The sequence below is a fragment of the Anas platyrhynchos genome, chromosome 1 (assembly GCF_047663525.1).
Source record: "Anas platyrhynchos isolate ZD024472 breed Pekin duck chromosome 1, IASCAAS_PekinDuck_T2T, whole genome shotgun sequence".
NCBI classification, from domain to species: Eukaryota; Metazoa; Chordata; class Aves; order Anseriformes; family Anatidae; genus Anas; species Anas platyrhynchos.
The window spans coordinates 81,477,707-81,491,065 of record NC_092587.1 but is presented as its reverse complement, the minus strand read 5'-3'; the positions used below and the strand labels follow the sequence as shown (position 1 = coordinate 81,491,065).

The following is a 13,359-nucleotide window of genomic DNA, read 5'->3' as shown; positions in this document are numbered from 1 at the left end:
TGTAGCAAGAAAGTATCTTAACCTGTACATAATATTTTCTTACATCCTGACCTAATAGTTTTACACATGAATTTTCACAGATCATTGTGACCCAGTAAAGTACAAACCTACTTCCTCAAGCAGCCTTCAAAAAGGAGACAAAAAAGCCTTGAAAATAATTGAGGTTCTGTTCATGCTCTCAGCTCTGTCAGGTCCCTTTTCAAACATACCTCCCAGTCCTGTTTCTAAAGGAACAGATGCTGAGACTTCCACTACTCTTACTGTAATTATCTGCTAGATGTATGAGAAGCTCATGGATAAAAAGTATTTAATGGCAGTTACTAGCTATTTAAACTTCTCCCACTTCTTCAGATTTATCCCATTCATTGCACATATCTCCTCAAACCCCTGTTTATTACTTTCACTGCAGGTATGTGTCTCTTTTCAGTGCTTATAGAAAAGTATGATATATATGATATTTCATTTTTTTACTTTCTGGGTGAGTTGTACATAATTGTTCTTCTTTTTCCATGTGTTTAAAGAATATTTCTAGAAGGAATTGCTGTGTTAGCACTGATTTTGTTTGAGATGTGGAAGAACAGTAATAGAAAATTCAGCACTTGTGATTTTTCAAACAAGGCAGGACATAGCTCTGCAGAGTATATGGAGAACACTCCATGCCTGAAAGTAGGTTTTGTCTTATGCTTGTACTAGTGAACAAAATCACCTTGGAAGTGATACACAAGCCTACCTTGGCTGTCAACATCAGAGTGCACACCAAAATAGCATACAGGAAGGCTTTCCCACAGAGAATAAGGTAAGTGAGCTTCAGAGAATTTCCATGCAGCATGTAGGACTCTGCAAACCAAATATCATTGTTGTATTGAATTATCATCATCAGGAGAGACTGATCTAATGTAGCTTTAATCAAATAAGAATTCTTGAAATCTTTACCTAAGCAAAGCAAAGGAACTAGAGCCAAATAAATAGCTATGTTAACACCTGTGATAGCACAGGAGCAGATAGAACATTGTGATTCAAAGAACCAAAGGAGAAAATGACCCTAGAAAAGACATAGACTGGCTTTATTCTAAAAGACTATGTCTTAATTGGGAACATTTAACCATTGTGTTACCACACATTGAAAAACTAGGGTGGTCTTGTTAATCACCCTTAGGAACTGAAATTAAACTGAATCACAAGATATATATATATATATATATATATATATATTTTTATTTATTATTTTTTTTTCACTCATTATTTTCAGTAGCCTTGTGAATGCTGATATATAAGCAAAGTTTTACTTAGTCCAGAATAACCTGGAATCTAGCCTTTCGTTCTTACATGTTTTTCACTCTCAAGGTACAGTGGTAGTGTTGAGAAACCAGCCTGATTTCATTTCACCCTTCAGATACTTGAAGCGGTAAAGAAGTTGGTCAAAACCAAGAATATGTAATTACGAATACACAGAGGAAATAATCATAATTATTTATATGAATATCTTCACAGTTTGAAGGAAAGATGTGACTTTTAATAAGAAACATTCTGAATTCAATAATAAGAAATATTAAGAATTCTGGGGTTATAATTTTGAGGTCATAATCACTTGGCTAACTATGATTTCTGTTCTTTCAGGGATTATTTTTCTTCTAGAAAAAAAGGTAAGCAAGCAGCTTCCCAGTAGAAAGCAGCATTGAGGACTGGAGAAGATAAAAAGAGCAGATGACAGTACAGTAAAGTTCCACTGTTTCTTGTACCATTTCAAAAGGTAAACATAAAGAGCTAAAAAATAGCTACATACAACATGCAGGTCCAGACATTCCTGAGTCTTTTTTTTTTTTTTTTTAATCTGATGTTCATGCTGTTTAGCTGTTGAAATATAAGTTATTCTTTTATTGGAAAAAAAAAATATATATAAATATCTCATTTCCCTTGTACGTAACATCAGCAAAACTGGAATTGAAATAAATGCAGATATTTACTTGCTTGCGAGAAGACACACATACCTTCAGTAAGTGCACATCCTGAAAGACAAAAATGAATTAAAGTTACGTTTCTCTTCAATGTGAATATAACACAAATTTTAGAAGTTTAATTTCACAGTATTTATTTTACTATACTATATATTTTACATCAGTATATATTTAGTACAGTAAATATATATAGTATAAAATATAAATATAGTATATATTATATCATAATAAATATTTTACTATATATTTACACTAAGAAAATCTGAAGAAACCTCTGAAAATTCATAGATATATAATGATAATAACAGATACACAGGGCTGGGAATATAAAGAGATATATGGAAATAGGTACACATTTACATATAATTCATGCCATGAACACACCACTGTACATAGAAATAAGTAACCCATAGCCTTTTTCCCACTTTAAGTGATTTCTAGTTTGTACACCATGATGATGATTATGCTCTTTTTATTTTATTTTTTTTTTACTTACCAGCATCACCATAGATGAATTTGTGTATTGATTCCTGTGTTCCATTCTTAAAAAAATTGGCAACACACTCAAAACGATTCAAAGGGTTGAACCATTCTTGGGATGAGATTCGCAGTCGACTGGTCAGTGAATAAGTATCCCCATATGATGTGGAAGTCTCATCTGTACCCACCCCTTCTGTCCTCTCAGCACCATTCACCTTCCAGACTAAATTGAGGGTGTCGGGGTAGAAACCAGAGGCCAGGCATACCAGTGTGGCTTTGCTCTTCTCTTGGATCTCTTGCTTTGATGGGGAAAAGATGGCCACAGCTGGTGGTTTGATTACATCGTTTTTCTCTGAAACAGAAAGGAATACAGCCCAGAGTCTCCATTATTGTTTTTAGCCAAGGAAGTGTTTTATTTGTGCATCGTATTTGTGCTGTGTGACTCCTGGCTTTTTAACGAATGCATATTAGAGATATTATCTGTTAGACAGAAAGACATCAAGAAAGTGCAAAAATTCACTCATTGCACAGAAATATAAAAGGCCTGGCTACAGAAATGGAGCACTGTTCGTATTTCTGGCGTAGTCCCTGTCAAAAGAACAGGAAAGCTTATAAGAAGCTGTGCAAACAAAGTAAAGTAACCAAAAGGCCTGTATTTGTAGTAACAGGTAAAAGCCTGTGTTATAAGGCACAAGCATCTTTAGCTGACTGCAGCACATTCCTGAAGTTGTAGTAAGACAGGACTGTTACTGCAGTGTTCAGAATTGTATTTCCATGTGATACCCTAATTGGAGCCCCAGCTGAGGCGTGACATGAAAAGAAAGAGATAATCTTTCTCACTATCTGAAGTGAATAACACTTTAGGTAGATAACCTGAGCCTGCCTGGGGCAAGTTTATCTCTAGATCTTTACTAGCCATCCATTTTTAAGACTATGAAATATCATATTTATGTTATTTATTATTTAGATTATCCTGGGTATGAGAAAACCTCACCTTACACTTTTCAGAGTAAAGTGAGAATTTATACACTCAGAAAACAAAAGATATTCCATGTCCTAGAGTGTTTAATATTTTTAGTCTCAAGAGTGTTTAAGACATTTAATCTTACATATATATACATGTATACATATAAAATATGCAGATATATGTATATCTTATATGTATATCTGCAGTCAGAAGGGATGTACAAAGTAACAATGAGATGCTACTTAGAAACTAGACAGTGACTCTAAAAGCCACCTTTTTATATCTTTTTTATATTTGTTATATGTTTTACTAGAATTCCTTTCTTTTATCAAGCTTGATAATTCTGCCAGGTCTGCAGAGTGCACATGGAAACAGAAAGTCAGAAAGAACTATAGAGATAAAGAGTAAACTTTTACTTATTCCATATAATAGAATTAACTGAGATGTGGCTAGCAGTTCTAGGGAGGTGATTGTCCCCCTCTGCTCTGCCCTTGTGAGGCCCCACATGGAATACTGTGTCCAGGTCTGGGACCCCAGCACAAAAAGATGTGTACTTGTTAGAGCAGGTCCAGGGAGGGCCATGCGGATGATCAGAGCTCTGGAGCACCTCTCCTATGAAGAAAGGCTGAGAGAGCTGGGGTTGTTCATCGTAGAGAAGAGAAGGTTCCAGGGTGACCTCATTGCAGCTTTTCAAGAGTTAAAGTGTGCTTATTAAAAAGATGGAGAGCAACTTTTTGATTGGGCAGATAATGATAAGACAAGGGAGAATGATTTTAAATTAATAGAGAGGAAATCTAGATTAGATGTTAGGAGTGAAATTCTTCACTCTGGGTGTTGAGGCACTGGAACAAGTTGACCAGGCAGACTGTGGATGCCCCATTCCTGGAAATGTTCAAGATCAGGTTGGGCTAGGCCCCGGGCAGCCTGGTCTAGTGGGGGGTGTCCCTGCCCATGGCAGGGAGATTGGAACTAGGTGGTCCTTAAGGTCCTTTCCAACCCAAACCATTCTATGATTCTACAATACATTATGGATGATCTTCCTGAACATTCCCTCCTTTCTGGAGTGGACATACATAAATAAACAGAAATTTATCTTGCATAGATCTTGACCCATAAGCCCTGGAGTTTTCTTTCAACTGCTAGCCTTAATCATGATTGTCATTGCCTACTCTACAAAGAACCTTAGGCCTTTCTGCGAAAACATGAGCTCATACAGACCTCAGAAGAGGTAACTAGATAGTTACATTCATAGCTCACTAGCAAGTTTGGCACTTCTTTCCTTCCAAAAGTAAGGCTGATCACTTTTACTGCTCCTTCTAGTACATGGCTTGATGATTTATTTTTTTAATCTTAAAATTCTTTCTAGCATAAGTTCATTGTCTCACAGCCCCAGTGGCTAAAAGTGAAGACACTGAAACAGATGAGGAGAACAGAAGAGAATAGTGAGAAAGATTCAACATCTGAAAATAAAAAAAAAAAAAGAGAGAGAGAGAGAGAGAGAGAAAGGAAGGTAGTGAAAAAGGCTGACAGAAAAAAAAAAAAAGAAAGAAAAAAGTATTGAAATAAAAAAAAATGAGATGAGCATACTTGAAATGGAATAAAGAATTAGGAGACTGACATAAGCAAGAGCAGAGAGAATTAGAAAAATATATATATCAACAGCCCATTCTGTTCTGATCTTCCACATTGGTCTCCCATTCCCCTAAGATCATTTTAATAATATCTTGCTATTTTTCACCTCTACTCCCATTTGAAAATCATCTGTGTATATGTTATGTATCATTAATACAAGGAAATTTTTCAAATGTCCTTCACATTGAGCTTAAATATAACTCTGAACACAGTGCCAACTCTAAATATAACTGGTACAGTCAAAAAGCACAGGTGTACACCATTACACCATTTGTGTTACACCAGTAACACAAAAGGGCCTTTTCCTGTTTTTGTCTGCTACTTAGTTCCCCAAAATGGGAATGTTTAAAGGATCAAGCCCATCTGTATTTCTACAGTTTGCTATTAGAGCTGGCAGAGGCAGAGTGAAAAGGTTGTTTTGTCCTGTGATTCAAAAATGCTCAACAGAACTGCCTTGATGTTAAAGGAAGATGGTATTAACAGAGCAGGTCATGCTAAATCCTTTCCTTGGAGGGGAGAAGGCAGAGAAAGCATATAGGGAAGAAGAGAATGAATAGTAGAGAAAAGTGCACTCTTGTCAGAAAAGTAAGAGAAAGATAATACAGACTTTTTAAAATATCCTTTTTAACAGTGAAAAAGAATGTTAAAAGGAAACAGTGTCCCAGTGCAATTTCAGGCAGCCTGCCTACCATCTATGGGGAGGGAAGCAAAATACCAGCAAGACTGCACCTTCCCTGCCTGATTCTGAGCCACCACAAGCATACTTGTGAACTTGACAATATCCCTGAAATTTTGCTTTTGGTTGTTAGACAGCAGGGCAGAAGAACTGAAAAACAAACAAACAAGCAAACAAACAAAAAACACCTTGCAGACTAAAGAAGAACCCTTCATTTTCAAACTCTGTAATGTTTTCTTGAACAATGGGAGCAGTGTTTTTTTTTTCCCTTTCTCCCATCATGAATTTCACAGTAAAAACAGTCTAAAAATTGGTGCCTGACAACCCTACACTTTTGTGTTTCTAATAAACAACCAATAAATCATTAATTCTGTCATCATAGATGAGTGAAACATGATCATTATTTTGCTGTGAATTAAAAATGTTCTTGTCCCCTAAAACAGTATTACATGCATAATACAGAGATCTGATTTTTGTCTTACCTATGACAGTGAGTTTTGTCCCAGTGCCAAAGAACAGTTTTTCATTATTCACACTATTTTGCAGCTGCAGTAAAACCTCTCTGCTACTGTTAGTCCTCTGAGCCAAACCTCTGGACTAACCCTCCCTCATGCAGAACTAGCAAATACTGAAACTAGGAGCTCATTAATTCATGGTCCCCTTAAAAAAAAAAAAAAAAAAAAAAAAAGATGTGTAAAGGAACAGCAAGTACATCTATGTGTCTGATCCAGTGAAACCAATCTAAGAAATAACTCTTCCAGAGCTCTCTTCTTCAGGCTTAGGTGAATCAGTTGCTGCAGCTTTCACCATTTCTTTAGAGTACACATGCAGTGTTAGAAAATATTTCTCAGATGCAGACAGAGCAATTTTCTTTGATTATTTTCTGCTGAACAGACTCAGTTCCTTATTTCCTCATTTTGTTTTCAATCTAGTGAATGTTACTCTCTTGTAAAATAAACTTTTAATATTTCCATCAGAACCACTGATTTGCACTGTATTTATTTTTTTTTTAATGTCTGATCATGTCTGAGGAAGAGCCTCCATTTTTCCTATGAAGACTAAAATTTATCACTTGAAAGCATTTTTCTCTGTGAGGAAGGGTCTGGTATAAAAGTGTGAGGTTCTTCTAATTCCAGGAATAATAATGAGAAGGAGAGATCACTATCATTAATCAGTCTCAGAAACAGCCTTGCTTTCCCTTGGGTTTGGAAACAGTCCAAATCCAGAAGTGTGGCCCAGATAAAAATATTCTACAGGAGTTACTTTTATTCGAAATGAACCACACGTTCTCTTTTGGTGATTTTCAGTGGCCTTTCAGAATCTATTCTGAAATAGTAATTATAGTAACAGGAATAGTATTTTTATTTAATAATAGTAATAATAATAATAGTAAAAACTGTAAGAGTAATTTTTATTATCATCCTGATAAATGTGCTCTGTGGAAGAAAAACTTGCTATGCTATGGACAATAGTTTTCTAGAACAACTAGAAATTAAACAGCTGCAGACAGCTGATATTATTGGTTACGATAAAGCTGAATATTTTTGCTTCTGTTTGTTAACCAAAAACAGTAGTATACTTATTTGTCTTTCCCAGTCATCTGAGATAACATGTTTTAGTTTACCCTCAAAAGATTCAAAGTAATTCGTTTGTAGATTCTTGATTTGTTTTCTAGACCTGCCCTAAATGTAAACATAACTTAGACAACTGTTATGGATAACCTGGAAACCCAGGAGAACTAGCATTATGGGGGCAGAGCTATACTTTCAAGAATAATGATTTTTGCAGATGCTGATTTATTAAGAAGATACAGTGATAACATGCACATATTTTTCAACCCGTCTATCTTTTTTATGGACAGTCCTTTATTCACAGAAGATGCCTTTGTTCTCCAAAGTGAAATGTATGTAATTAACTAGAGCAGCAAACTTAATCTGGTCTCCAAAGCAGACAGGGATATTAGAACATTAGTAAAACACCAGCTTAATGATGAAAAGGAGGATAAAGATGAAATTATCTGAAAAGAAGAACTTTAAAGTTTTAAGGGATTTGAAAGTTATTTAGAGAGAAAACAAAACTTTCTTACCCATCACTGTAACTTTTGTGCCAAAACCAAAAATCACCTTAGTGTTGGTCACGTTGACAAACTGTTGTATTATAAGCTAAGAAAATGGGTGTGCTGCAGTTGAGTTTAGTAAGCAGAAACTTAGGTAATGTTTACTGTATCTGGAAACCCAAAGATGTCCTCAGTCTCTGAAGGACTATGGCAGAACACCAGCTTGAAATTCTATTGTATAATCTGTTACATTTATAAGAGCACTTTTCAGAGTTTATTGATACTTATTTTTGTTGTCTACATTTCACCTCCAGTTGTTTCATGGCCTAATCTCCATTTTCTCTCATTGGTGTCACCTTCTGCTCTTATTTTGAAGACATAGAAACCATACAGAGGTACCCAAAATACCAGAGGCTGTCAAAGTCTACAAATATAATTCCTCTGCAACTACAGCTTCAGTTTTGTCAGCCTAGTACTCTAAGCATAGGGAAGCCTTCATTTCTGTAGCTTGTGAAGCTTGATAATCACATTGTTTTGTGGTGGTCATGGTCATGTGTTTTCATATAGGTGCTTCAGCTTTGTGATATTGAATTAAAACAAACTCATTTGTTTTCCCTTCAGCGGCAGGCCAGACATCTTAAATAGTCTTGCAAGATCCCATTAAAATTCCTGATAGGTTAAAAGTAATCTACATAAGTACAGTCCAGAAGAATCTGTTGGCTAATCTCAGACAAACCCTTTTGCATCCATTAGGAAAAACTGCAATGAGAAAGAATGGAGGATTTGAGAAAAGAAAATTGCCCTGACAAGCATGTCTTAGTGGACACTGGAGACTTGCCCAGAGAAAGCCCCAACACCATTTTATATATTGCCTTTGACTGATACCTGCTACTTTTCAGATTTTTTTCCTAACACTTTGGTCATGTTAGCAAAGAACAATTGGTAGGGGGTCATGAGGTGGAGGGTGGGGGCATTATTGCATCAGAAAAAATATTAGTTGTGTGTTTCACATACTCTGATAAGTTTTAGGTGCATCTCCAATCAATCTGGTTTGTTGAAAATTATTTCAAAGTCATCCCAGAATCTTCTGGCTTGTCTTCTAGACAGGATAGGCTTAGGCTTGCAGTTCTCAGATGACAAAAGTAAGTCTCAGCATACTGGGTCTGTCAGGAAAAACCAAGACAGAACATGCCCACTGTGCTTCAGAATGCTCTGTATTTGTCTAAATACACTCTCCCCTGAGGCTTATGCACATATGGGTTTTTGTAAAGACCTCCTGGAGAATATATCATTGTGGATCCCCTGTCCCCACAACGATACAACCTCATACAAAAACAATCCCACATGTCTCCACCCTCACATTTTGTCATCCAACATGAGAAGTTGTGGCAACCACAGGCCCCTTCCTTCCACTGCCATTTTTTTTTCTGTGAGATATTCTGATTACCTCTTAGTGTATCCATTATCCCAGAATCTATATTTCCGACTTTAATTTTTTTTCCTATAGACAAAAATTAGTCTTTTTTTTTTTTTTTTTTTTTTTTTCTTCCCATTTTATTAACTAGTTTTATATGCAGTTATTTTTCACCATGCAACTTCATGGTAGTGCTTACGGTGCTTTCATTCTCACTCTTCCAACACAGAATGATAAGCAGAACTCAAACCCACTGTAATTGTTTTGCACTGAGATTGATTTGCTTACTACAGACTGGTGTTTATACTTGTAGTCTTGCCTGGTTGTGAATATCCTCTTCTGTCTGTGCAATATTTTTTGGCTGCTCTGAAAGGGTGAGAAGTATGATGTTGAGTTCTTAGGTTTTTACTCCTCTGACTACCCTGTTCCAGGAAGCAGAAATATAATCTTCTCCTGAGTATCTATGACTACAAAAAAGCTTCATCTAGGAGTACAAGCATACCTTCATGTTGGAGACTGTTTTATGGTGGTGGGAACTTTAAGGTGGAAGGGTACTTTATTATTATTTTTCTCTCTCACACGCGTAATTAAATGAAGAAACAAAACTGCATTTTTCCCCTTAGGTGTGCCCAGGTATGATGTAGCTTCCAAGAGGGGAAGATCTGTGCCAGTGCAACTGTGTATACCAACAGACATTGAGGCAATACAGGGAGAGACAGGAGCATGAACAAACAAATTTAGGTTTAGGACATGCTTAGCTGATCCAGGCCTCATCTTCTTGTGTAAATAGTCAGAACATAGTTAGCAACATTACTGAATACCTACAATTCATGTTGCATTCTAATGGTTTCACTCCATCCTGTCTTGATATAAATAGCAGTCAGTTACTATAGGATACATACAATTATTTGAAAATAGATAGCTCTCATAGCAAAATATTTCTTTTACTTTTGTGCTGTTCTGCTAAGCTCCTAACAGCTGTTATGTCCCCAGGGGAGGTGAATGAGAAAGTCAGAGTAAGTTGAAACATTTAGGACCAAAACAGAAGACTAGAGAAAGCCATTTAAAATATTGGACAGGTGGTAGGTGATGCCCTGTATGTTTAACTTGCCTGTATGTTTAACTTGCCAATTATAAGAATGATGGCACACATTTGTCTTTGTTTGGACTGAGTTATTTTAAAAATACATTTAGCATTTTTTATTGGTCTGTCTCTGCCTACATGATAACACTAATAGTGTGATATTATTTGCCTGCCTTGGTCTAATTCTGTCTCTGATGTCAGCAGTGTTTACTCAGGGTCTAAAACCATTCTACTGAAATCCCTTTAAGATTATTCTGTTTCCTTTACCAGTCTACAGCTCCATTATGGTCCTTTTTGTCATTAGCAGACTCTCTCCAACATTGTGTCTTTCGTTTAAAACCATTCAAACCACTTCTTCTGTATTAATTTTGAAGGAGTATTCCTATGTGATGTTAGCATCACATAGATGGTCACTATTATGAGGTAATTTCCAAAAGTGCCAGCAGACAGCAGTCTTGTCCCACTTTAGAGTTCAATTTTAGTTCCCACCATTCCCCCCCCCCCCCCTTGCATTCCCCCTCATCCCTCCTCAAAAGGAAAGGCCTTGTAGGCCATGAATTCAAACAAGTGGGAGGGAAGCAAAGACTGTTTCTTGCTTTGGGTTTCCATGTATCTTACAGGAGGCTTCATGTGTAAAACTTCAGCCAAGAAGGAAAGGTAAGGATTTGTCAACAAGAAACATTTAAGGCCATATTATGTAAAAACAGTATCATTTTAGTGAGGGAATTTCAAAGGAAATAACGATCTCATTGCTTATGCCTGTCTTGGATTACTCTCTAATACACAGAAGAAGCAAAATACAGAGAAATCTTGAGCTTTATAAATTTGTCTTAGGAGCACTAGGAAGTTTGTTTCACAAATGTTCAGTACTTCAGACAATGAACCCCTAAAATTAAGCAACAGCCCTTTTTCAGAGCATAATTGCGCTGCATAGTGGAGAACAGAGAGATCAAGCTTCCTAGCTGGGTAAGCAAAAGTCAGTTTCCTCATTCCAAGACTTATAAGCTTGACTTTCTAAAAGGAGAAAGGCAGAAAAAGTCTGAGTAGCTAGAACAGACAATGAAGAAAAAGCTGAAAAATTGCGACTACAGATGCTGTTCTTCAGGCTTCTTGTGGTACAAGAGCTGACAGAACAGAAATAACAGGACAGATGACCTTGTGCTAATTGCCCAGTATAGGCACTAGCTTGGGAGCAGATGGGCATTTGGGAAACAATATTGTTCCTTAGTAGTAAAACTAAAGTAAAATTTGGGTGCAAACCAGTGACTCTAATACAAAACTTAAGTATACACAGGCTAGGAGAGAATGGAAGGAAAGTAAATATACATACATAGGGTGGTCTGGCAAATTCTGCATGGGATGTGACTTTACATATCCTCACCTTCCACCATATTATCTTTTGAGTAGCCAGAACAATTTCTAGACTGCTGGTAGGCTATTACTGACAAATTGTTATTTTTGTGAATATACAACACTGTGCATATACAACAGTTTACACAGTTGTGTCTGGAATGTCATTGCTGGACATATGCAACAGGTACCTTTGACTGTGGTTTCTGTAATTACAGCTTCCCTAAACTCCACTACAGCAGGAGTTGAAGAAGAATTAATATAAGGACAGGGAATGAGACAAGGAAAATAGCTATTTCATGATAAACTATTCTTAGAATAGCAGGTTATTTTCAGTGCCACCTCAAGCTTGCAAAAGAACCAATGCCTAGGATCAAGTTTGACCTCAGAGCTGGAATTGGGCACTGTGGCTGCAGAACTTCAATTGACAAAGTCCACTAGAGATATGGATGGTTTCCCACTGCAACTGGAAACTGCACAGCTGTGACCAGTCAATAACCAGCTCATTTATTTACTGGAATGAAGGCTACTGATAATTTGCTTTAAAAGGCTCTTTCAATTGTATTTCCCACATAATAATAATAATAATAATAATAATAATAATAATAAACGTAACTGGGAGCTCAGAAATAGATTTTTGCTTATGTTCCCAAGCTAATAGAACTGTTTTTCAATGTTTAAGGGAGAGGTCTGAACTAGGACTGTAATATTATGAATTTCAGGAACTGGTAACTTATTAAAGGAGATGAAAAAAAAAACCAAAACACTCCCAAAGTTGCCATCATGGTGTTTATATTCCATAGTGATTCTGGCATAAACTGGTTTTCCTAGAACTTTCACAGGACTGTTGGACTGAAATGTAGGTCTTTGACTGCAGTAACCCTCTTCATTAGTCCTGATGTTACTTCTTCCAAGCAATATTACTGAGGTTTTCACTTTTTCCACCCTTTTTGGTGTTATGCCTCACGTATTTGCCTGAAGCTCAACGAGGTTCATACCTGTCCCTTGGCCTTCAAAGATTTGTAGAAAGGGCATGCTCTGCCTGTAAGAGTGGTGTACATCCCAGAAGAATTGGTAGTGAATATTCCCTGTCTCTCTTTTTTAACCCTGCTTTTTAAAGAAGGAAACAGAAATGACCTGAACAGCTATAGTTTCTTCCCAGAAGGGAAGTAAATATATTCTATATGATGCGTGAAAGCTTTGTATGTTTTTTTTTTTTTGTTTTTTTTTTAATGCTTTGTATGTTTTGTAAGCCAAACCATAGTAAGATAAAGATAGGTATGATTGAGCTTACCAGTTCAGATCCTGAACTACTGGATTTTCCCTAAATCTGGAAAAAAAGAAAAAAAAAAAAAAAAAAAAAAAGCCTATAAACTGCAAACATTAGAAAAACAATTAAAAGAAGGAAAATGAAGATGTCTAAGGTGAGACCATTGATGCTGATTTTCTTGGCGTGACTGCTGAGTATGTCAGTCTGTGTTGATCTGTGTGCTTGGCTGCGTATGTAGGTATGCATGTGTTGCATGTATGCGTGCCTACTGAGAACATATTCTCAGCCTTGCTGCTGTCTGGGCCTGGGTGTGTGAGGCCATGGCAGCCACCCCTCTGTTGGGCTACCAGTTTCAGCTCTACCCAACAGTAAGTCTTGGGGAAAGCAGTGAGATCACCCCTTTAATAAAATAGGGACTATAAGAAGAGAGGTGGCAATGACCAGAGGGCTGATGTCTCCTGCCTAAGTGGAAGAG

General features: G+C 36.7%; 1 protein-coding gene across 1 annotated transcript in view; it reads right to left on the bottom strand.

The window, feature by feature from the left end:
- The window catches only part of LOC101798133 (T-cell receptor beta-2 chain C region), a 106,234-nt gene that overhangs the window by 14,794 nt on the left and 78,081 nt on the right, over positions 1-13,359 (bottom strand). Inside the window, exon 3 of the mRNA XM_072043172.1 lies at positions 2,452-2,787. Coding sequence (XP_071899273.1) covers positions 2,452-2,787 — 336 coding nt within the window. The remainder of the gene's footprint in view (positions 1-2,451; positions 2,788-13,359) is intronic.